At 45.7% G+C, this 24982-nt stretch overlaps 1 protein-coding gene and 1 pseudogene across 1 annotated transcript in view; one reads left to right on the forward strand and one right to left on the reverse strand.

The window, feature by feature from the left end:
• LOC141236815 (uncharacterized) overlaps nucleotides 1-10886 on the reverse strand; it is a 58057-nt gene extending 47171 nt beyond the window's left edge. The window contains exons 1-2 of the mRNA XM_073668276.1: nucleotides 10875-10886; nucleotides 10643-10733 (exon numbers count right to left, since the gene is read on the reverse strand). Coding sequence (XP_073524377.1) covers nucleotides 10643-10733; nucleotides 10875-10886 — 103 coding nt within the window. The remainder of the gene's footprint in view (nucleotides 1-10642; nucleotides 10734-10874) is intronic.
• Nucleotides 10887-12430: 1544 nt separating this feature from the next.
• Nucleotides 12431-24982, forward strand: part of LOC141236816 (vacuolar protein sorting-associated protein 37A-like) — a 37480-nt pseudogene continuing 24928 nt past the window's right edge.

Raw genomic sequence — 24982 nt, forward strand, 5'->3', positions numbered from 1 at the left:
ATTTTTTTTCACCACTTAAATGAAAAAATACAAGTTTGGTATCGTGGTAATCGTCCTGGCCTGACTGGTCCGGGCATTTGCCGTGCGTAAAGAACGGACATCAGAAAACAGAAATTCATTATTATATGTACTTATAGAGACAGCAGTACAATCACTGTTCTGAATTACATGACTTTTCTTATTTAGGACTTACCGGTACATAAATTGAGCTTCGATTTTTGCTCGATATTTTTCAAATCTAAATAACTGCAAAATCCTGAATTGAAGAAATAGAGAGGTTTCCTTATGAATAGCCTGATCTTAAAAACCAATTGTATCAATAGTAAATATTGCCATAACGAGCTAATTAATAAATATAAGGCTTTCTCATTAAAAATGTATGGGAAATGAGAATTGGGGAGTAGATGAAGCTTGTCCTAAGAAATCAGAAACGTATATAGACAGAAAATGGGAAATAATACGGACAGACCAGTAGAAGAAACACTTACTCACTCTGAACGCCTACTATAAACTCTCAGAGGAGTTCCGGGTGAGCGGTTGCTTATATATTCCTCATGATGTCATAATATCCAGGCAGAGGTGACGATGGTGAAGATCTTGTGATGTCACAACATTCTAGAATGTGCTTAGGACAAGCCCTGCAGCCAATGCTATTCAATATAATCATGTGTAATAAAGTCTATGGAGGGTTTATAATTGATTTTGCTAAATATTAATATTAACATATTAATTACAATTAATATTAATATAAAATAATTAGAACACTTAATATTGAACAGAATTAAGTATGCTTATTTCCCCCTATATACCTTGTATATATAAATATTTCCCCTTCTATATAACATATGAGCCCCCTATATACCGTAAGAGGCCACACACAGCCCCTATAAACCTTAAGAGCCCCACATAGGCTCCCTATATATAGCATGAGCCCCACATAGCCTTCCTATATACACCATGAGCCCCACATAGCCTCCACATATACAGCATGAGCCCCACATAGCTTCCCCATATACAGCATGAGCTCCACATAACCTCTATATACAGCATGAGTCCCACATAGCTTCCCCATATACAGCTTGAGCTCCACATAGCCTCCTATTTACAGCATGAGGCCCACATAGCCTGTCTATATACAGTATAAGCCCCCACATAGCCTCCCCATGTCCAGCATGAGCCCCACATAGCCTCTCCATGTCCAGCATGATGCCCACATAGCCTCCACATATACAGCATGAGCCCCACATAACCTCTATATACAGCATGAGCCCCACATAGCCTCCACATATACAGCATGAGCCCCACATAGCCTCTCTATACAGCATGAGTCCCACATAGCTTCCCCATATACAGCATGAGCTCCACATAGCCTCCACATATACAGCATGAGCCCCACATAGCCTCCACATATACAGCATGAGCTCCACATAACCTCTATATACAGCATGAGTCCCACATAGCTTCCCCATATACAGCTTGAGCTCCACATAGCCTCCTATTTACAGCATGAGGCCCACATAGCCTGTCTATATACAGTATAAGCCCCCACATAGCCTCCCCATGTCCAGCATGAGCCCCACATAGCCTCTCCATGTCCAGCATGATGCCCACATAGCCTCCACATATACAGCATGAGCCCCACATAACCTCTATATACAGCATGAGCCCCACATAGCCTCCACATATACAGCATGAGCCCCACATAGCCTCTCTATACAGCATGAGTCCCACATAGCTTCCCCATATACAGCATGAGCTCCACATAGCCTCCACATATACAGCATGAGCCCCACATAGCCTCCACATATACAGCATGAGCCCCACATATCCTCCACATATACAGCATGAGCCCCACATAGCCTCTCCATGTCCAGCATGAAAAATTGTTGTCTATTTCTTGCGACTGAACATATGGGCTTCTTATTACGGTAGGGGCATATTGTTGTCCTCTCCTTGCCCCGAATTATCAGCACTGCTGCACTTTATTTGTCTAGAACGGCTTTTTGAGCTAATACTTTTACATCCTATCAACGTAATCACTTATTGGTACATTTGACTTAGTTGTCCATATCAGTGCACTATATTTATTTTTGCATTTCCCTTGTTTTTGCTTTTTTGCTTGACTGATGTATTATATACTGCTTGGAGGAGGGAGCGTCAGCAGACGCATCCACCTCCATCATTCTGTGCATGTGGTCGGCCAGGCAGTACGGGTGCTGATGGACGGAGGTGGGCAGTAACACGACTGCCGGTATCCTTCAATCTTTGATGACTTTTTTATGTATGTGTATGTCTGTTTAAGGGTAAAAAGGTTTAAGGGAGAGCCGACGTGGAGAGGGGACACCAAATCCATTCGCTAGGGTGTCAACCTCCACTGCTAAGAAGGCCACGAGTCCAATAGGGAATTCTAGGAATAGCCTGGGTTGTGTCTTTATGTATATTGATAAGGGTACTTTTAGATTTATCTATTAGGGTATGTGCACACGATGCAGAAATGCTCAGGATTTTTTCCTGAGCGTTTCTGCATCTCTCTGGCAGGAAAAAACGCATGCGGATTGTACATGTGGATTGTACATGCGGATTGTACATGCGGTTTCCTGCCAGGGACATGCGGAAATGAAGCGGTCTTCACTTTCATTTCCGCATGCGGGTTGACAAGCGCTTCCCAGGCGATTTTAGCATCACTTGGAAAGTGCTTGTCAACTTCACACTATATAAATCCATGCAATCGGCATGGATTTATATAGTGTGTGAATGTCAAAAAATAAAAAATAAATCTATACTTTACCCTCTGATGGCCCCCGGTGTCCTGCTTCATCGGTCCCGGCTGCCGGCAGTGAAGACTGTAGGACCTTCCGACGTCAGCGTCACGTGACCCGTCACATGACTCTGACGTCAGCGAAGGTCCTTCATTCAACCGCGAAGTGCGCGGGAAGCCGGCAGGACGCAGCGCGGGCCGTCAGAAGGTGAGAATATATATATTTTTTATTTTATTCTTTTTTTTTTTAATGGTACCTGGGTCTGGATGAGAGTCCTCTCATCCACACCCGGGTACCATCCGCACATTAGACCGCATGAAAAGCGCATCAACATATACAGTGATGCGGATTCCATGCGGTCTAATGCAAGTCAATGGCGGCAAAAGAGCAGCGTTTCCGCAAAATTAATTGACATGCTGCGAATTTTTGACCGCAGCGTTTACGCTGCGGAAAAATCCGCATCATGGGCACAGCACATGCGGATTTCCATTGGGGAACATTGCTGCCCTTCTACCATGCGTTTTTCATGCGTTTCCGTGGCGTTTACGCAACTGCAAAAACGCCGCAGAAACGCATGAAAAACGCATCGTGTGAACTCAGCCTTAAAAGTTATTTTAAGTTTGTTTGTTTTTTTGGCTTTGGTTACTGTTTGACTTTACACCCCACCTTCTTTATCTTTCTTTTGGCATATAGTTTTGTCCAACATGAAGCTCCAATAGCCTCCCCATGTCCAGCATGAGACCCCCATAGCCTCCCCATGTCCAGCACGAGAGCCCCATAGCCTTTTCATCTCAAGCCAAACATCCCATACACACACAGTGGCGTACCGCCAATGGAGGCAGGCCATCACTGGTATGGGGACGTGAACCGGGGAGGGGGGCGCACCACACTGGGCCTTCCCCGCACCGGGCCCCACCTCCGCCCATCAGCACCCGTACTTCCTGGCCGACCACCCACACAGAATGATGGGGGTGGAAGCGTCAACTGACACTCCCTCCTCCATCATCATTGCTCGCGCTGATGGCTGGAGGGGGGGGCCCAGTGCAAGCAATGATGATGGAGGAGGGAGGGTCAGCAGTCACTTCCACCCCATAATTCTTCCTCGTCGTCTGACGTCTTAGAGCAGCGGTTGCGATGACGCCAACACATTGCGCCCGTTGCTCTGAGATGCCCGGCGCTTCACAATGCACGCTGAGGAGACTGGAGCACTGGGTGGAACCAGGAGAGGTGAGTACTGTATTAATTTTTTTAAAATCAGGGACCAGTGGCCATAATACAGTATGGGGGGTGCATTATATTGTGTGGAGGACCATGGGGAGTGCATTATACTGTGTGGAGGACCATGGGGGTGCATTATACTGTATGCAGGATCATGGTGGGCGCATTATATTGTGTGGGGGACCATGGGGGTGCATTAAACTATATGGAGGTCTATGGGGGTACATTATTCTTGTATAGAGGACCATGGGGGGTGCATTATATTGTGTGGAGGACCATGGGGAGTGCATTATACTGTGTGGAGGACCATGGGGGTGCATTATACTGTATGCAGGATCATGGTGGGCGCATTATATTGTGTGGGGGACCATGGGGGTGCATTAAACTATATGGAGGTCTATGGGGGTACATTATTCTTGTATAGAGGACCATGGGGGGTGCATTATATTGTGTGGAGGACCATGGGGAGTGCATTATACTTGTATAGAGGACCATGGGGGGTGCATTATATTGTGTGGAGGACCATGGGGAGTGCATTATACTTGTATAGAGGACCATGGGGGGTGCATTATATTGTTTGGAGGACCATGGGGAGTGCATTATACTGGGTGGAGGATCATGGTGGGCGCATTATATTGTGTGGGGGACCATGGGGGTGCATTATACTGTATAGAGGATCTTGGGGGGCACATTATACTGGTATAGGGGACCATAAGGGGGTGCATTATATTGTGAGGAGGACCATGGAGAGGTAGGTTTTTTTGGGTGGGGCGGCTCAATTAGAACTTCTGTTATTGGGGCACATGATTTCTATGTACAGTTATATGAAAAAGTTTGGGCACCCCTATTAATCTTAAGCTTATTGTTTTATAAAAATTGGTGTTTTTGCAACAGCTATTTCAGTTTGATATATGTAATAACTGTTGGACACAGTAATGTTTCTGCCTTGAAATGAGGTTTATTGTACTAACAGAAAATGTTCAATCTGCATTCAAACAAAATTTGACAGGTGCATAAGTTTGGGCACCTCACCAGAAAAGTGACATTAATATTTAGTAGATCCTCCTTTTGCAAAAATAAGAGCCTCTAGTCGCTTCCTGTAGCTTTTAATGAGTTCCTGGATCCTGGATGAAGGTATTTTTGACCATTCCTCTTTACAAAACAATTCCAGTTCAGTTAAGTTTGATGGTCGTCGAGCATGGACAGCCCTCTTCAAATGATCCCACAGATGTTCAATGATATTCAGGTCTGGGGACTGGGATGGCCATTCCAGAACATTGTAATTGTTCCTCTGCATGAATACCTGAGTAGATTTGGAGCGGTGTTTTGGATCATTGTCTTGCTGAAAGATCCATCCCCTGCGTAACTTCAACTTTGTCACTGATTCTTGAACATTATTGTCAAGAATCTGCTGATTCTGAGTGGAATCCATGCGTCCCTCAACTTTAACAAGATTCCTGGTGCCGGCATTTGCCACACAGCCCCAAAGCATGATGGAACCTCCACCAAATTTTACTGTGGGTAGCAAGTGTTTTTCTTGGAATGCTGTGTTCTTTTGCCGCCATGCATAACGCCTTTTTGTATGACCAAACAACTCAATCTTGGTTTCATCAGTCCACAGGACCTTCTTCCAAAAAGAAATTGGCTTCTCCAAATGTGCTTTTGCATACCTCAGCCGACTCTGTTTGTGGCGTGCTTGCCGAAACGGCTTCTTTCGCATCACTCTCCCATACAGCTTCTCCTTGTGCAAAGTGCGTTGTATAGTTGACCGATGCACAGTGACACCATCTGCAGCAAGTTGATGCTGCAGCTCTCGGGAGGTGGTCTGAGGATCGTCCTTGACTGATCTCACCAGTAGTGTTGAGCGATACCTTCCGATATCAGGAAATATTGGATCGGATTGGATCGGGCCGATTCCCAAAAAGTATTGGACATCGCTGATTCCGATACCGGAAACCAATGCAAGTCAATGGGACACAAATATCGGAATGAAAATAAGCCCTTTCTTTCCTTGTAGGTTAATTCTACATGAAGGAAAACAACTAACAATAATGTAGAATGTATCGGGGGAGGTGGTTGCCCAAATCGATGGGAACAGTGCACAGTGAAACATGAAAAGCCGGCAATTCAGCAGCGGCATACACCGGTACCCGACAATTTATAACAGAAAGAATAGAGCTTCACACATAGATTAGATAGATAGAAACATGTCAGTCACATATATATGAAGTACAGTGACAGTGTTGCTTACTGTACTTGTCATTTAGTGTAAAGGATTTATTAAAAAAAATATTAGTGTTTTCATGCACCGTCTCTTTAAAAAAGCCGGCCGGCAATTCAGCAGCGGTACCCGACAATTTAGAATAGAAAGAATAGAGAATCACACATAGATTAGATAGATAGAAACATGTCAGTCACATATATATGAAGTACAGTGACAGTGTTGATTACTGTACTTGTCATTTAGTGTTAAAATAAAGGATTTATTAAAAAAAAAATTGGCGTGGGGTTCCTCCTAATTTTAGTCTCTAGCGGAGGTTAAGCAGACGGCTGGGGCAGATGTTTGAAGCCTGGGAAGGGGGTAATACCCACGGAGCTTCCCAGGCTACTAATATCAGCCCCCAGCTGAATACTTAGCCTTTACTAGCTATTAAAATGGGGGACCCCCCCAAAAAAATGGCGTGGGGTCCCCCCTATTTTAATAGCTAGCAAAGGCTAGGCAGACAGCTGGGGGCTGATATTAATAGCCCAGGAAGGGTGCCATGAATATTGGCCCCCTCCCAGGCTAGAAACACCAGCCGTCAGCCGCCCCAGAAATGGCGCATCCATAGGATGCGCCAATTCTGGCACTTAGCCTCGCTCTTCCCACTGCCCTGGTGCGGTGGCAGTGCGGTAATAGGGGGTTAGTAATGGGGGTGTCTTATAGACGCCTCTCCATTACAAACCTGGGCTTGATGTCAGCTGACATTATAAGCTGACATCAACCCCAGCCCTATTACCCCGCTGCCACCGCTACAGGGCAAATACATACACTATAAAAAATCCATCGTAATGTAGGACCGACACGGTCCGTTCTGTGAGAATCACAATAGCTCAGTGGCCATGTGCACTATCATTAAGTGACCCACCTACCCATACTAGAGTCCAAGTAAATGTACGAGCATAGAAGTTAAAGTTGTCCAGGGAAATAATACTGGTCTATGGTAAACAGTTCATTGAATAGTCACCAAATAGTTAGGCATCAAACTATCCACAAGAGATAGATGTATGGACAATTAATTCATACCTGGACACAGGACCATATGGTGTGGGAGCACACAGAAGGGCCACACGTCCACCCCAACGCGCTGCCTTCTTCATGTGGCGTAAAGCATCTCAGGAGGTGTGTCTCTTTAAATGATAGCCCAGCCAATGGGTGAAGATGGGAGGACCATGGGTGACGCATGTAGCGTCGCGGTTGCCGGGTCGACCCGTGACGTCAGTGTCAAGCGGCGGATCACGCGGAAGTCACGTGGGCCCATGTGACTCCGCAGGTCCTTGCAGGTAGACGCCGAAGACCACGGGGCGCTGTGCCAGCCCGCGAAGTGCATGCGTACAGGTCCTATCAGCCCCAAACACTATCCCAGTGCTCAAAGAATGCAATGCATAACCACATAAACGGCATACCCCCCCAATGTTACATGTCACCTTTACCACAACTCATACAATGCGGTCTGAAGGTCAGTTTAGCAATACATTTAGATCTGGATAGTAATACATTATCATATACAACGCAATATATCAGATATGTTATAATTAATAGAAAAGTTTCATACATTAACCAACCCAATGACAACATGTACATACTTTATAATGTCTTCATTCACATAAATATAGATAGTTAACATATCAGTGTACAGACAATAGCTCACATATAATAAAATTGACATACATCACAACCACTACAGTCCTCACACCTAAACCATCCACACATGTAAAGCAGTCACTATGGGGTCCAAAATATATATATAGGCTTGCACTACATCCCACAAGAATGTAAGTGTCCCTATAGGGGAACGTGTGTGCACCCACCAATATAGACAAAATATCATGGACAGGAGGTGTCCACGCTGGGCACTACAAAACCCCAAATGAGTCCGTACATGACCCGACCTGGACACCCCCTGCACTACATAAGACACATGGTCAAACTGCAATGGATAAGCTCTCATACAATGGGTACAAAAAAATCACAGTATCAACGGGTCAGGAAACCAATCGATGCACAGTAAGGCACTTGTCATTCCTGGATCAAGTGAATTTTCCTCTCCACCCATGGTCGAATATAAAGGGCATCAGAAGAGATGTAACTAGGCCACATCCATCCCAAGAAGATTTAGCAACAAATATAGATGGATACACGCTGTGAAAAATAAAATCAAAATTAAGAACAATTTAAAAACAATATAGATGTATGTTGCAGGCAAAGAGCGATCAGAGAAAAGGGAGAAAATTGAGGTTCTCGTTCAATCCATTTGGATGTACCGTACCTAAATTCCAAATCCATCGTGACTCTAATTGAGCTAAACGCTGACTACGTTTTCCTCCACGAATTCTATACTTAAGTGAATCAATCCCTCTAATATTTAATAGGGAACTATCACAGCCATGACATAGCTTGAAGTGTCTTGGTATTGTCCTGAGTGTGGAAGTGTCCACACAGTCGGTGGCTGCCAAAATACCCAACACATTTTCCCTTACTCTCACTTTCAGTTGGTGCGTAGTTAGGCCAATATAAATTAGTCCACAAGGACAAGTGGCATAATAGATGACATAGCGTGAGGTACAGGTGATGCGGCTCCTGATTCCATATATCTTAGTGCCAGCTGCATTAGTGAAAGTATTCACTCTTTCCACATTAGGGCAGGCAACACATCGACCGCAAGGAAAACTTCCACACACAGGACTTGAGGCACCCAAAATTGTAGTCACGGATTCAGTCTGGTAATGACTATGTATTAATTGGTCCCGTAGATTTTTGGAGCGACGTACAGTGATAGATGGACGATCAGGAAGAATTTTTGACAGCGTGGGATCTGTCAATAAAATTGGCCACGCCTTGGTCAAGCATTCCCTCATACGTCCAAACTGCCCATGGTAATTTGTTATAAATCTCACTTTGTCCTCCATCTTGGGGCTCTTTTTTTATATAATAATTCATGTTGACTAGAGTATTTGGCACGATGATATGCTCTTTTTACAATGCGTTTGCTGTAGCCCCTCTCGTAGAATCTATTTTTCAGGTCTTCTGACTGTCTAACAAATTCTATGTCATCAGAGCAAATCCTAAGCAAACGTAGGAATTGGCCTGTTGGTACAGCCTGAATCATATGAGGGGGATGAGAGGATGTCGCATGGAGTAGCATATTTGTGGAAGTGTCTTTCCTATAGATACTAGTCTGTAAGAAATTATTTCGATCCCTGGTAAGGGTCACATCTAAGAAATTAATTACATTTCTATCTCACGTATATGTGATAAAAATGTTCATATCATTCTTATTGAAGGATTCCATGAACTCAAATAAAGCTTCAACAGTGCCCTGCCAGATCAGCAGGATGTCATCAATGTACCGCGTCCACAGAGGGACGCAGTCCATTGATGCCCGCCGATCCAGCAGGGAGAGGTCCCTCTCCCACAGCCCCAGGAAAAGATTAGCATAAGCCGGGGAAAATGCTGCCCCGATGGCAGTACCCTGGAGCCCAGTATTGCTAAACTGACCTTCAGATCGCATTGTATGAGTTGTGGTAAAGGTGATATGTAACATTGGGGGGTATGCCGTTTATGTGGTTATGCATTGCATTCTTTGAGCACTGGGATAGTGTTTGGGGCCGATAGGACCTGTACGCATGCGCTTCGCGGGCTGGCACAGCGCCCCGTGGTCTTTGGTGTCCACCTGCAAGGACCTGTGGAGTCACATGGGTCCACGTGACTTCCGCGTGATCCGCCGCATGACACCGACGTCACGGGTCGACCCGGCAACCGCGACGCTACATGCGTCACCCATGGTCCTCCCATCGTCACCCATTGGCTGGGCTATCATTTAAAGAGACACACCTCCTGAGATGGTTTACGCCCCCTGAAGAAGGCAGCGCCGAAACGCACGTTGGGGTGGACGCGTGGCCCTTCTGTGAGCTCTCACACCATAAGGTCCTGTGTCCAGGTATGAATTAATTGTCCATACATCTATCTCTTGTGGATAGTTTGATGCCTAACTATTTGGTGACTATTCAATGAACTGTTTACCATAGACCAGTATTATTTTCCTGGACAACTTTAACTGCTATGCTCGTATATTTACTTGGACTCTAGTATGGGTAGGTGGGTCACTTAATGATAGTGCACATGGCCACTGAGCTGTTGTGATTCTCACAGAACGGACCGCGTCGTTCCTACATTACGATGGATTTTTTATAGTGTATGTATTTACACAATTTCTGTCAAGCATGTGTATTGCATTTTGCATTTTATATTTATACAATAAAATTTGTTTTTTATATTGAGAAACATTCTTTTGGGTGATCTTGATCGCTTTGTTCTTCTATGAGTCTACACGACCGATAAAGCAGCCACAGCCGGTGACTGGGAAGACTCTGTGACTTCTCTGCATTTAGTGGTCACTACTCACCTGGTCGGTTATATGTAGGAATCTCCTCTTTACACCGCTCATCACCCCTCACATATGTCTCTGTAGTATTAATATGGGTCAGATCTTCACCCTGAAACAAATATTATAAGAATCACAGACAGATGGAGAAGTCCCATCTATGATCAGCTCTAATCCTGCCATCTCCACCGTTCTCATTACACAAGTATAAAACATATAATACTGGTGGATAAAACAAGACTGAGCACAAGACCTTCACAGCCATCTACACATCACAGGAGAGATCTTATGACACCTTATCTCCATCTACCTGATGATCCTGAGGAACATTGGGATCTTCTTGTTTACAGTCCTGTGGAAGAAGAGGATGGGGACATCTCTCTGGTGTTGTCCTCTTACTGGATAGATCTGGAGGAAACACATACAGGGACTGAATTCATTCTTTACATACAGATAATTATAGGCCGTGTGTATTTAGTCCTGTCTATTACCTGATGATGTCAGGGGCTGGGGAACCTCCATGACGTCCTTGTACAGATCTTTGTGTCCTTCTAAATACTCCCACTCTTCCATGGAGAAATAGACAGCGACATCCTGACACCTTATAGGAACCTGACACATACAATGATACCGTCATCCCCCGATCCTTTCATAGCGTTACTGTATAATGTCCCAGCAGTGTCACCTCTCCAGTCAGCAGCTCAATCATCTTGCAGGTAAGTTCTAGGATCTTCTGGTCATTGATGTCCTCATGTATCAGGGGGTGAGATGGAGGCCCCGTGATTGGGCTCAGAGGTCTCTCCCTTCCCTCAGACACAGGGTCCTGACAGCGCCCACTAGAGGTCTTCTTCACTACTGTGTAATCCTGGTTATGGAGAGACACATTGATAAATCGCACTACAGACATTTCCAGAGTCCTCACCTCTCCAGTTCTGTCCATCTGTTATTCCCATATATAAGAATGATGTAATGTGACGTCATCAGAATCTCTCACCTCTCCAGTAAGCCGGAAGAGGATCTCTAGGGTGAGGTGTAATATCCTCTCCGCCATCTTGTCTCTGTCCATATCCATATTTGATGGGTAAATAAGGAAAATTCTCTTATATAGAAGATCTTCACTGAGAGGATCTGATATGGTAGAGACCTGAATGAGAAGATGATGAGCCAATGTAACATCATAAAAATCCTGTGTAATAATACAATTACTGGAGACAATGAGGGAAACATATGAGGAGATTTATTATTTTACAGTATTTAGTTTTCTTCTTTACATCTCGTCTCTTTTATGGACACTGGATTAGCAATACTGCAGGAGATATTCATTACACGACATGAGAAGTAATTACTTCATGATGAGGACGACATCTTCATCGTCTACTACGGCTCTAGAAACATAGTTAGCCAGAGTCCGTCACTGACTACATCACCACCGGTCGTCTATATGAATGTTTCCCGTCTTCACCGGACTGAAATCTTCTATCACTTTAGATCTGATGTCTGATTCACACACAGAAGTTTGAGGCATTTATAAAGCTTATTTGTTTGCACAAACACCGAGGGCAGAAATGATTTGATACCAAAGTCTCCATGTACAGTGTTTTATGGGGTTTATTTCTGGCCTTAGGCTTTCCTATATTACAAGAGAAACACCAGAAAAAAGTAGATATTATTGGCATCAACAATTCTTGTAAAAAGAAAAGAACATGCAAAAACCAAAGAACACATTTTGTTATTTTTTAACACGTTAAACATTTGTTGTAAAAAAAATGAACTCTTTTGGGCACCAGAACATAGATTTTCACTGCAGGGATGGCACAGGTGCGGCAGCAACAAAAACCCTGGTAGTTTAACCACTTGCTGCTGTCAAATGCAAACATGGCATCTAATAAGGTTTGACAGAATTCAACTAAATGCCTCTCCTCCCCCAAGTACTCGATTGTATGGGGCTACTTAGTTACTATGATACTTAAATGCCTAATAATGGTGTCTGGGCCTGCAATGTATGAAAGTCTACTATGCCGGACCAGAGACAGCTTCCAATAAGTTACCTTTTATCGCCCCCTATTCACATTAGACTAAAGTTGCATGAAAGCACTGATTTCGGGGGGGTTGGTCGACTATATCATTTATTTGGGGGCCTTCCGACCTATGATGTCAGGGCAGAGAAGGATTTGGCATCGTGAATTTCAGAGACTAATCCGTTTGCTCTTCCTGTAGAGGAGTCTGCAGCCGACTCTATTATACAGACCATAGGAAATTTGAACATTTGTGTGTATAGGGGAGTTATGAGAGATAGCCGTCTGCCAAATGACCATTCAGCAAACACTTATCTCATGTGTATGGGGTCGTTAATATTACACTGACAGGCAGTTGTTATAGCAGAAGATGAGGCGCCTCAAGTCAAAAGCCCCATCTATGCTATATAAGTCTGAAAGTTACTTTAGGTCAAAAGAAAAACACCAGCTATGAATGTTCCTTCTTGAATCAATAATGCGTCCTTGCCAGTCATCAGAATGTATCTGATTTAATGTGTCTAATTCAATGTGTCCGATTGAATGTTTCAACACAAGCACGAGAATAGAAGTTAGTCTTTGTGTGCTAAAATTATATAATCAAACCATATATGGTAAATCCGTTTCCTGCCTTCCGGGTGGATATAAAACCTATGCTTTGTAATAAAGTTTAGAGCTTGTTTGACACACATCCTGTCCTGTGTCTCACTCTCCGATATCGTAATCCAAAGGATAGAAGACTCAGAATGCAGTGACCACAGCTGGCGCCTCGAACAGGGACCTTGAGTTAATCTACCCAAGGGTGCTCGACCGGTCCGAGACGTGGGACGAGTGAAGCTCTCTGTTGGTGATATATACAGCGCTGAGGTAAGAATAACTGTTATATTCTACCTAATTATATCACTGCATAGAAGAGACTCCCTCACCCCCGAGCGGTCGGCTCCCAGGTAATTCAACAGATTGTTGTCTGGCTCAGGTCCCTTTGAACCAGTAGAATCTCCCTCAGATAAATTGACAGTCCTGCCTTCTATCCTTTGGAGAATTTAAGAATGAAAGTATGGATCCAATGATTGTGTTGTGGATGTGTCCCGGGATTGATGTTTTTGGTCTGTTTTTCTGGCTGGCGTATAAGTCCTAGAGAGGCTAGTAGTGGAATGGTTCAGAAACCTTTATGGCCCATTGTCTATAGACGGAGTGAGCCGTCTTTCTTTTTGACGAAGAAGAAGCCTGCTCCCTTGACGGAGGCGTAGCAGAGATGAGGCGGATGAGGTCTTCCGTCCTGGTTCGTCGAAGAATTTCCGGAAAGCCGTGAGAAAGGCTGGCAGGTTGGACACCAGGGAATCTCCTCTCTCCCATAGAGGATTTAGCCAAGCCAGCGCCTCCCCCGTGAGATGGGACATGATGAAGGCTACTTTGGCTCGGTCGGTGGAAAACTGGTGTGCCAAAAGTTCGAAGTGCAGAGTGCACTGGTTAGTGAAGCCCCGTGCCTGACCGGGATCTCCGCCAAAACGAGGCGGGGCGGAGAGACGGGGACCGGGAAGGGATGCTATGGTATTGATGGGCAGCGGCGGTGCCGGGGTAGTAAGTGTGCGAGTGGAAGCAGCTCCCGATGAGACAGTCAGTGTGTCCAGGCGAGAGTTAACACTACGCAGGTGACTCTGGATGGACTCCTGTTGGGACCTCTGACGGGAAAGTTCATGACATAGGTCCGAGAGCGAGGGAGCTTGGGTGCCACCGGGTTCCATGGCCCGAGCAAACTGTAACGGGTCTGGGAGGTGGAACCTCTGAGCTACTATACAAAGGGCAGTCCTTGTAAGGAAGCGGGTGGCTCCCAGGGAAGGCGGGTAGGTAGACACTGCAAGTGACAAGGACAGTCTCAGGGTAGAAGGGCAGGGCGGTCACAGCAAGTGACGGGGACAGTCTCCTGACAGGTGGGTGGTCACGGCAAGTGACGGGGACAGTCTCTTGACAGGCGGGTGGTCACGGCAAGTGACAACAGGGTAAGAGTCTCTGGGCAGGCAGGGGGTCACGGCAAGTGACGGCAGAGCCTCCAGGTAGGCTAGCAGGCAGGTAGCAGGTGAGCGCTCCCAGGTGAGCGAGTAAGAGTCTGTGGACAGGCAGGTGGTCACAGCAAGTGACGGATAAGCCTCCAGGTAGGCTAGCAGGCAGGTAGCAGGTGAGCGCTCCCAGGTGAGCGAGTAAGAGTCTCTGGACAGGCAGGTGGTCACGGCAAGTGACTGCTAAGCCTCCAGGTAGGCTAGCAGGCAGGTAGCAGGAGAGCGCTCCCAGGTGAGCGGGTGAGAGTTTCTGGACAGGCAGGTGGTCACAGCAAGTGACGGCTAAGCCTCCAGGTAGGCTAGCAGGCGGGTAGCAGGTGAGCGCTCCCAGGTGAGCGGGTAAGAGTCTCTGGACAGGCAGGCAGGTATCTGGCAGGTAGTTCCTGGTCCGCAGGCGGACTGATCCATAGACAGACTGGCAGGTGCTGGTAGGCAGACTGTCGGACCACAGGATTGCAAGCAGGTAGACAGAAATCAGGCAGATATCAGGCAGGTATCAGGCAACGGGAACTGAGGGCTGAAGCAGAGTTGAAAGGCTTTGCAACAACAGAGCTCGGGCACCTCCATTTTGGAGGAGGTGCCTTATATATGGTGAGGTCCTCCGGCCATTGGCCGGGGACTACTTAGGACTGTGCGCACGGCCCCTTTAAGAGAGAGGGAGCGCGCGCGCGCCCTAAGCACGTTGACCAGGAAGCAGCGTGTGCTGCCAGCAGAGCGGGAGGAAGACGCCGGGCACGGAGCGGAGAGGTGAGGGGAACGGCGTCCCTGCCTAGCAGGAGGCAGGGACGCCGACGCTACAGTCGTCACGTGATTGTAGCAGCCGTCACGTGATTGTGGCAGCCGTCATGTGATTGTGGCAGCCGTCACGTGATTGTGGCAGCCGTCACGTGCTGGTATAACACGCTGCAATTAGAAATGGGAATTGGCACAGGAGTCACAATATAAAGTCAGTGCTGGTAGTAACACAAGAATCCAACAAGCCGAGCGTCCACACGTCGTCCAACAGCCCAACATGGATGATGAGAAGCTGCGGGACGTCACATAATCCGCGATATTCAGGCAGAGAACACAAACCGCAATGTGCTGCCACCGACATCTTCATCAGCTCAGGAGGAGGCGACTGTGTAAGAACATCACCGTTTTGTTTTCCCCCCTGAATATCGTGGATTATTAGATGACTGATGTTCTGCTACTTTTTCTTTTTGAAGTTGTCTACACACATAATGGCTGCAGAGGACTGAGAGAAAGTCCACAGGGAACAAAACAGAAGTCGGGAACAGAAGGGGAGACGAGGGCTGAGCCACTTACACAGACAGAAAGATGAGGAGGACATGTTATTACTCCAGGATCAGCTCCATTCATTCCCTATGTGGCATCCAAGCGCTGAGCTCGGCTTTTTCCAGAGCCCCATAGAGAATGAATGGAGCTGCAGTTGTTCCCTGACTTTCCGTTCCTTCCCGATCAGACGATGGTTCGCAGTGGTCAGACCCCACGATCAGTAAGTGATCACTGAGCCTGTGGATAAGTGATAACTAAAGTTGACAAATCCCCAGGCCCGGATGGGATACACCCGCGAGTACTGCAGGAATTAAGTAACGTCATAGATAGACCATTATTTTTAATCTTTAAAGATTCCATAATAACAGAGTCTGTACCACAGGACTGGCGTATAGCAAATGTGGTGCCAATATTCAAAAAGGGGACAAAAACCGAACTTGGAAATTATAGGCCGGTAAGCTTAACCTCTACTGTGGGTAAAATCCTGGAGGGTTTCCTAAGAGATGCTATAATAGAGTATCTGAAGAAGAATAACCTCATGACTCTCTATACAAGTCATTAGTGCGACCACACTTAGAATACTGTGTTCAGTTCTGGTCTCCGGTGTATAAGAAAGACATAGCTGAACTAGAGCGGGTGCAGAGAAGAGCGACCAAGGTTATTAGAGGACTGGGGGGTCTGCAATACCAAGACAGGTTATTACACTTGGGGTTATTTACTGTGGAAAAACGAAGGCTTAGGGGTGATCTTATTACTATGTACAAGTATATGAGGGGACAGTACAAAGACCTTTCTACTGATCTTTTTACTCTGAGGCCAGAGACGGGGACAAGGGGGCATCTTCTACGTCTGGAGGAAAGAAGGTTTAATCATAATCACAGACGGGGATTCTTTACTGTAAGAGCAGTGAGACTATGGAGCTCTCTGCCGCATGATGTTGTAATGAGTGATTCACTGTTAAAATTTAAGAAGGGCATGGATTCCTTTCTTGAAAAGTATAATATTACAGGTTACAAAAACTAGATTCCATGATAGGGCGTTGATCCAGGGAACTAGTCTGATTGTCGTATGGAGTCAGGAAGGAATTGTTTTCCCCAATGTGGAGCTTAGTATTTGCCACAGGGTTTTTTTTTGCCTTTGTCTGGATCAACATGTTAGGCTATCGGTTGAACTAGATGGACTTAGTCTTCCTTCAACCTTAAAAACTATGTTACTATGTATGTAACTTGTTATCTTCAGACATCCCCTCTAAGCAATGGCGCACGCCAGCAGTGAAGGCGGGAGGAGGCGCTGGGTACAGGGAAGACTTTACCTCTGGGGGCCACATATAGGGCATGTGAGGGGTGGACACTTCCCGTATTCACCATTACTGAGCCCCCGCTCTGTACCGCTCTTATCTGAGTGCAGGAGACACAGCAGTCACTAATCAGCCACTCTCCGGCACTTGCAGCCGTCCGAGCTCTGCTGTGCCAGTTAGGGGTGAAGTTCGGGTCCTAGGAGGCAGCGACTATGCAGCCTGCAAAGCAGATCACAGCCCGGGTACCGCGTCTCCGGATAAATCTCCACCTTGTGAGCTGCTTGTGCAGCAGCCCCATGCAAGTCGCTCCGCTCTCCTCAGCCAGCTCCTGCTGAAGACTGAGCTCCTCTGCCCAATCTAGGAGCCCAATAGCCCTGATCACACCAGTGGTAGCCCAGTGCTGCTGGGGGGGGGGGGGGGGCAGGGCTAGATCCGATTTACAGATAGCAAACTAATCAGCCCTAGATATTTCTAATAGCTGCAGAGCAGGCGACATAACTCTGACCGGTGTCCTCATAGACCTCTCCTCAGCCGGGGTCTAATAAGAGCAGTAAGATGGCCGTCATGGGGTCCATTGTTACATCTCGGCTGCCATAGAAACTCATCGGCACCATGATCGCGCCTCCCTCTCCGGTCTTATGTGCCTAAATGCTGTGAAAGCCACTGACTGTGTCATATAAGGGGTTAAGCTGCCAGGATCAGGGTTGGCTCCACTGCTGGCGCCTGAGGCAGGAGCGAGACTGTGTTATACCGCCACACGACTGACGCAGATCTTGTAAGAGCCCTGACTGCACCTGCCTGATGATAATGTGTCCTATAACGCGGGTCCTGGTACCAGACTGCCCTTTACATATTAATCATTAGCTGGGAACCAGTTACTTACAGGTTCTAGTTTCTGATGTGTTTCCAGGACCTGTAGTTATCAACATTTTACCCTTAAGGCCCAGTTATAATATTACTGCAACACTCTCACTACATATGAGCGTCCTGTACCTGTATACCTGCCCTGTGTGCGGCGCAAAAGTATATAACAAAATGTGTGTACACAAATACCTATCTCCTGAATGGTATTACTGCTAGATCTCCTGTACATAGAAATATGAGGTTCTTAGCGCACACTTTGAGCAAATTGTGCGAGCCCATCTGCCAACGTCAAGGCGACCTCTTCAGATGGGTCCCTACACTAACACTACACTAACTTACTAACTGGGACCACCATTTTTAATGTTTATTATTACTGTACTAATGCAATCAATTGTACCTGTTATAATTCATTTTTTTAATTAGTTTTATAATTTTTTATTACTCTTGTGTTTATGATAATGGTATTACTAAAATCCCTATACTTAGTGTTGATCCAGAAGAGGGCAAAAACCCCAGGACACCTTCAGCCAATTTGTGTCACAGGGGAAAAATTCCTTCTTGACCCCGAGAAAAGGCGGTCAGTCCTAGGACCCTGGATCAAATCTAATAATGTTATTACTAGTTATTAATAATTCTTATTAATATTACACAACTAATTGTACTGCTACTGTAGTTATTAGTATTTTAATTTAGGTTTGTGTACTTTTTATAGATTATATATTATTTATGTCCTGCTATCTTATTACTTTGCTATTCTAACTTTTCTATAACTACTTAAAATAATCAAAACAACACTATAATTATTTTTATATTCTTACTATTATTAACATCCTGCTATCTTATTACAGTATTATTCTACTTTCCTATCACTACTAATACTACCCTATACCTAGAGTGTTGATCCAGAAGAAGGCAAAAACCCCTGGACACCTTCAGCCAATTTGTGTCACAGGGGAAAAATTCCTTCTTGACCCCGAGAAAAGGCGATCAGTCCTAGGACCCTGGATCACACTGCTATTCTACCTACTACTATTACTACTGTTATTTTATTACTATTTTATTTATTTCTTACTATTATCACTAGTATTATTACTCTTATTACACTAATACTGATACACTACCACTATATTACACTATCCTGCTGTTATTTGGTGGTCTGATACTTACCAGCCGGTATTGCCGTATGTGATGTTATCGGCAGAGAGGTTCCAGCAGGATGGTCCACATGATGTTCCTCTTTCCTCTTGTGGCACCCCAGGGGTCTGGTTTCCACAGTAACAGCAATGTTATGTCTGAGAGCAGGTGGGAGGTCTCTTGGTCAGGAATCCTATGCATGCCACACCTCCTGCCCAGTCCTGGGAGGGGAAGAACTTCCCCTATATAAACCTAGGGTTGAGGCAGGGTTAGAGAGTTGAGAGGGAGAGTTCAGCCAGGAGGGCTGACAGGGAGCTGTGGCTCCGGCTGGGCCCAGCTCCTGGGCCATGCCAGAAGTAGAGACAGAGAAGAGAAGCAGCTATTTGAAGAAACATCAGGAGCTCTGTGGGAGCAGTGTTACAAGGAGTCAGGGGCTGGCAGCTGCAGAGCTCGCCCTGACTGAGAAGATTTCTTACCGGACCCAGAGTCCGAGGCTGTGGGGACTAACTCCTACCCAGCAGCAGAATCCGTCAGGCAGGGGATTCCAGGTCCTCTGGCCAAGAAACCCGAAGGCACGGTCACACGCATGGGACCAGCACCGCCGTAGTGGAGCGGAAGCTACTAGAAGGGCCCGAGTCACCGGCCATACGGGTGAGCACCACACGGTACACTCAGGGACGTGGGCTACTTATACCCGCCTCTAGCAAGGTAGCCAGAAGAGTACAGTTAGTTTGGGAGGCCTACAACTCCGCCTGGCCAGGGGAGATCCCATCTGCTCAAGGACTGACCAGGCCCCAATCGCTAGCCAGTACTCCGGGAGGGTCTATCTTTGTCACCAGTAAAGACCCTGAACTACACCGTACCGTCTCCGAGTGGTTCCTGCTACCCCCATCATCCACGTCGGCTGCCCTGAGGCCATACCCCTCCCGTTGGGGGTTATACTATCACGCTGCACAATCCTACCACCGGCCTCAGCGGTCTGCCCTGCAGCAGCAGCTCCTTAGCTGTACTCAACGGGTGGCGTAGTCGTCCAACATCTACCGCTGATACAGCGCCACTTAGTCTGACTCCCTGGGCACGGACCGGATCACCGCCACGAGACTACAACCCTCAAAAGATCCGGCTCCGGGCAAGCTCCCGCGTGCGCGATGCCGCGCGACGAAGGCCCAGGGGTGCGTCACTCTCAAATACCGGTTGATGTACTGGCGGAAGTTGGTCTGGTTCTCTTTCTTCCTTCTTGTTGTTGGGATCGGTTGTTTTCTTTTCTGGCCTTTGGCCGTCACTTCCCCCCTAGGGATCTTGATGTGGAGTTTCATCTTCTTTGCTTTCTCTTCTTTCTCTTCTTCCTCTTCTTCCTCTTCATCCAGGTAGGCGCACAGTTCTTTTAGTGTCTTCTGTCTTAAATCCATGATGTCCAGCTTTATCTTCTTTGCTGCTTTCTCCTCTTCTTCCTTCTCTTCTTCCTCGTCTTCCTCTTCATCCAGGTACTTGCGCCGTTCTTTTAGTTCCTTGCACCTTTCTTCCCTCTTCCTTTTCTCCCTGGCTTTATACTCTTCGATGCATCTTCTTTGGGCAATGGGGTTGGTCGGCATAAGGCGCTGGAAGAGAAGAGATGAAGTTAGGAGGCTACAAGGAAGATCCGAATACACAGCTACCTTATAGAAGAGGCCGTAGCGTTGCCCTGAGTCGTCTCACTGACCTCCTTCTTGTAGAGGGGAGAAGGGAGAAACTTCACACAATATGCCAGTCTCCTCAGCTGTTCCTCAGGACTGATGTAATCTGCAGAAAACACAACCAGATATTAGGAGCAATCCTCACCGTACAAAGAGGACGTATGTATGTTAAGACTGTCAGAAGGAGCTCACTGATGGATTCTCAGTTAACTAGTTCTGCAGCCAGCAATAGACAGTACAGCACAGAGGGTACAGGAGGCAAACTGTGCACAATTTTCAATAAAACTCAGAAAAACATTTACCACCAAGTATATGCATTAAAGGAAAGAAAATGTCCCCACAGATGAGTCTGTTTAATGAAAGCCCCAGAAAGCCATGTAACAAGAGTATAGAGAACGGTGAGTGAGTGATGGATACTACCTGCTCCAACGCTGGCAGAATACTCCATCCCCATGGTGTCCGCTGATATCTTCTCTTGTAGAAATGTCTCCACAATCTATAAAACCTCAGGAGGCGTCAGCAGAGGGTTTGGGGATTGGTGATATTTCTTTGGTCTTAGAAACATTGGCTATAAATAATTCGGGGGCTCTGCTGGGGAAAGGGCAAATTGGGAAATGTGTAGGATATTTACTGTTCTGTATCTGAGCTTCATTAAAGGGGAATTATCAGATGGAACAAGTCATCCCCTTATCCCTGGGCTCGGTGACGACTGATAGATCAGTGGGGTCCGACCGCGGGAAACTCCAGCAATCACCAAAAAAGGGCAGTGACCCCCATTAGAAGTGATGGCTGGATCCTTCCAGATGGGAGATGTGATGAGTGTGGCGCCCCCCACTGGTGTCTCAGCGTATCATGTGTTGGGGAATAATGACTTCTCCTCTGGTAAATGGGCTGATTCCTGTCAGTTGTGCTCGCTGAGTGCGTGTGATGGGATGTGGCTCCGTCCATTATATTATATCACGTCTTATACCTATAATCTCTCGCTGATCGCAGGTGTCTGTCTTCACACTCAGATCAGATGGAACAAACTGACCACATAGGAGGTTTTTTTTTTTCAAATTCAAACCGAGCAATCCTATTGGCTGAGTATGACTGTCGTTACCATGGTGACAGAATTTTAAAGGGACAGAACATTAATAATGTATAATAGTGTATTTTACTACATATTTCACATAATAGTGGCTGATATATGGACCTGTACAGATAATATGTGGGCGCACACTTCTATAACTCCTCATATTTTTCATACAGCAATTTGGTGGTGCTGCAGAGATATTTTGGGCGTAATATAACTTGTGCTGGCAATTGATCATCTATAAAGTAGTCTGGTAATGTATGTAATGGTCCTAAGATTGTGGCTTTATGTTCAATACAAATCTAAATATTAATCAGACGTCACTGCTATTTGAAGGGTTTTTGTCCCTTTCCCTATGTCAGAGTAGTGTCACATATAGCTCGGATACGCTGCAGCCTTCAGAACAATGAGGTCCGTTGTGGCTTTTCCCTGCACATTCGGCCATTATATAAGTGACGGCAGCTGCGTTGTGTCCCTGCACGGCTGATAGCGTCGCTGTGCAGGGATTCAGTATGGTGGAGCTGCGGCTCTTTTCTTTTATGGGTCGATACAAGTCTTGTTCAGACATATAAATCTGCCTTGATTACATTGTAGAAAAGAAGGGTGACATTACAGGAGTTCCATACATTCTCAGTGTAAGATCAGTGGGGTCGGACCCCCGGCACCAGGGAGTATACAGAAGGAGCTTGTGAATGTCTTACTTTAGTGGTCTTGTAAGCTCCTCATCCCACACTTTTCCTGTATAGGACATATAGCTTTTCTGTATACATAACTCTTATGTAAAAACAACATCCTCCATGCACATTTCTGTAGGTTGCCTGATGGTTCAGGTGTATTTACATCATTTTTTTCTACTGCCCGACCTAACAGCGTTAGCTTGCTCTTTTAGCAATCCAATTGTATAGTTTCACATTGGGGGCGATTGTGTCAGCAGCAGGTTTCATTGTGGGGTTATATAATGGGCACTATTTTTATAGGCTTATTTGGATATTAATGCCTTTGTGAATAGATACTTTGCTGCTACCTTGCTCTTTATTATATTGTGGTGGGCAGTCTGTAGTCATATATTGAGATTTTCTGTGACTAGTTGGGCATATATATGTGAGGATTAACCATATCAGTACCTTGCAATGGTTTTGTTATTCATTGGCGCAATTGTTGCTTTTTAGTTGTTTTTTTTAACATGTCTTGTATGTTTAGTCTTTAATAAAATTCTATATTTTTGCTATTCCTTGGTGATCCCTGTCATTGCCTCCTTTCTTTCTCCTTGTTTCTTTGCATCTCTATTATGTAGCTGCAGGGTTAGGGGCGGCCGGTTCCTTGCAGGAATAGTTCTCAGGACGGGTGCGGTTTCTGCTGTAATAACTCATTCATGTGACCCATCAGTCATCACCCGATCAGCCGGGCAATGCTCAGCACAGGCCGCCGTCATCCCACTTCTCTACATCTATTATATAGACACTCCACAACTGCTCCTTCTCTTCACAATTCAGAAAGATTTTTTTTTTTTTTTTTTTATTTCCGCAGCCATGCAGTGACGCTAGGTAGGTGCAGAGCTAAAGGGAAACCCACCTCAGAAGAAAATTCTAGGGTCCTGATCACTAGAGATGAGAGCTTAAAGGGAATCTGTCACTAGGTTTTTGCCATATATTCCGAGAGCAGCATGATGTAGAGACAGAGACCCTGATTCCAGCGATGTGTCACTTTCTGGGCTGCTTGCTGGTGTTTTGATAAAATCTTTGTTTTATCAGTAGGAGGTTGTGACTAGAAGACTAGTAAACCCGCAACCAGGTATCCCTCATTTTTCAGGAGTGGTCCAAATTAAATAAAAAAGCGGTCTATAGGGCGCTAAAAGAATGAACACTAGAAGTGAAAAAAAATTTAGGACTAAAAAATAAATTTAATGAGCCCTTTCCACAAAGCGTTTCGATAGTGAACTATCTTCCTCAGGTGGTACATGGCGCGCTTTTTCTCCCTTTCTCTTTTCTCATTTTTCACAAGGTCTGTATAGCAGCCTTCTGCCTATGCACAGTGTACACAGAAAGCTGCCAATCAGTGGTGCAGCCGGTTATACGGAGCTCAGCATTCAGAGCACTGCTAGATCTGCAGTAGATAAAACTAAAATTTATCAAAACTGCAGCGAAATAAGGGACACATTTCTGGAATCAGGTTTCTGCCCTTACATCATGCAGATAGGATAGCAAAACCTGGTGGCAGATTCCATTTTAGAGCCATCGGATATTACCTTGTGACCTCTCAAAGGGGAACTTGATGTCTAGGATGGTTATTATTTTATGTCATGTGTCTCTTGATGCGGGATAACTTGTATGTAATGTGTTGTATGTTAGGTCTATGCACAGTACAAGTCCTTCAGTATAGGGTTACCTGAGAAGCGTACCCAGCATGAAGCAGGACTTGTATTATGTTTTGTCAGGGATGATTAATGTCTGAGTGCTTTATGCTGCGCTCTGCAGTCATCTCTCTGCCATCCTCCGTACACCCATCGCCGTCCTGTTCTCACACTTCTTTATTTGGCTTTTTTCTTGTGGTCGTAATATGGAGCATGTTGTATCCATAAAGCGGTCAGATTTGCCGGACCTCATGCTGTTCTGCCGAATCAGACCTAGATCATTATTGGGGGCTGGGGCACCTCCAATTCAAGACAGTAGACAAATCGTGTCTTGTGAGACTGCACGCTCCAGCACCCACAATACTGGAGCATCGGTTAGGTTTACACATATCCACCTGTTGTGTTTTCTTTTGGGACACAGCAGTTTGTAGAATTGTCATCATTAATGTTTTCTTTTTTTTTATCTTTCCAGTATTACTGAAATTCAGAAAGATGTGGAGTACAGACTGCCAATCACCTTTAAGAACTTCACCATCAGCATCAATATGTAAGTGACACGGGGTGCTATTGTCTTAGTTGAGAGATTACGTTGCATTTGTTGGGGTTATTAAATGTGAACCT

The sequence above is a fragment of the Phyllobates terribilis genome, unplaced genomic scaffold, assembly GCF_046119375.1.
Source record: "Phyllobates terribilis strain yellow unplaced genomic scaffold, ASM4611937v1 Scaffold_715__1_contigs__length_759695, whole genome shotgun sequence".
Classification (NCBI taxonomy): domain Eukaryota; kingdom Metazoa; phylum Chordata; class Amphibia; order Anura; family Dendrobatidae; genus Phyllobates; species Phyllobates terribilis.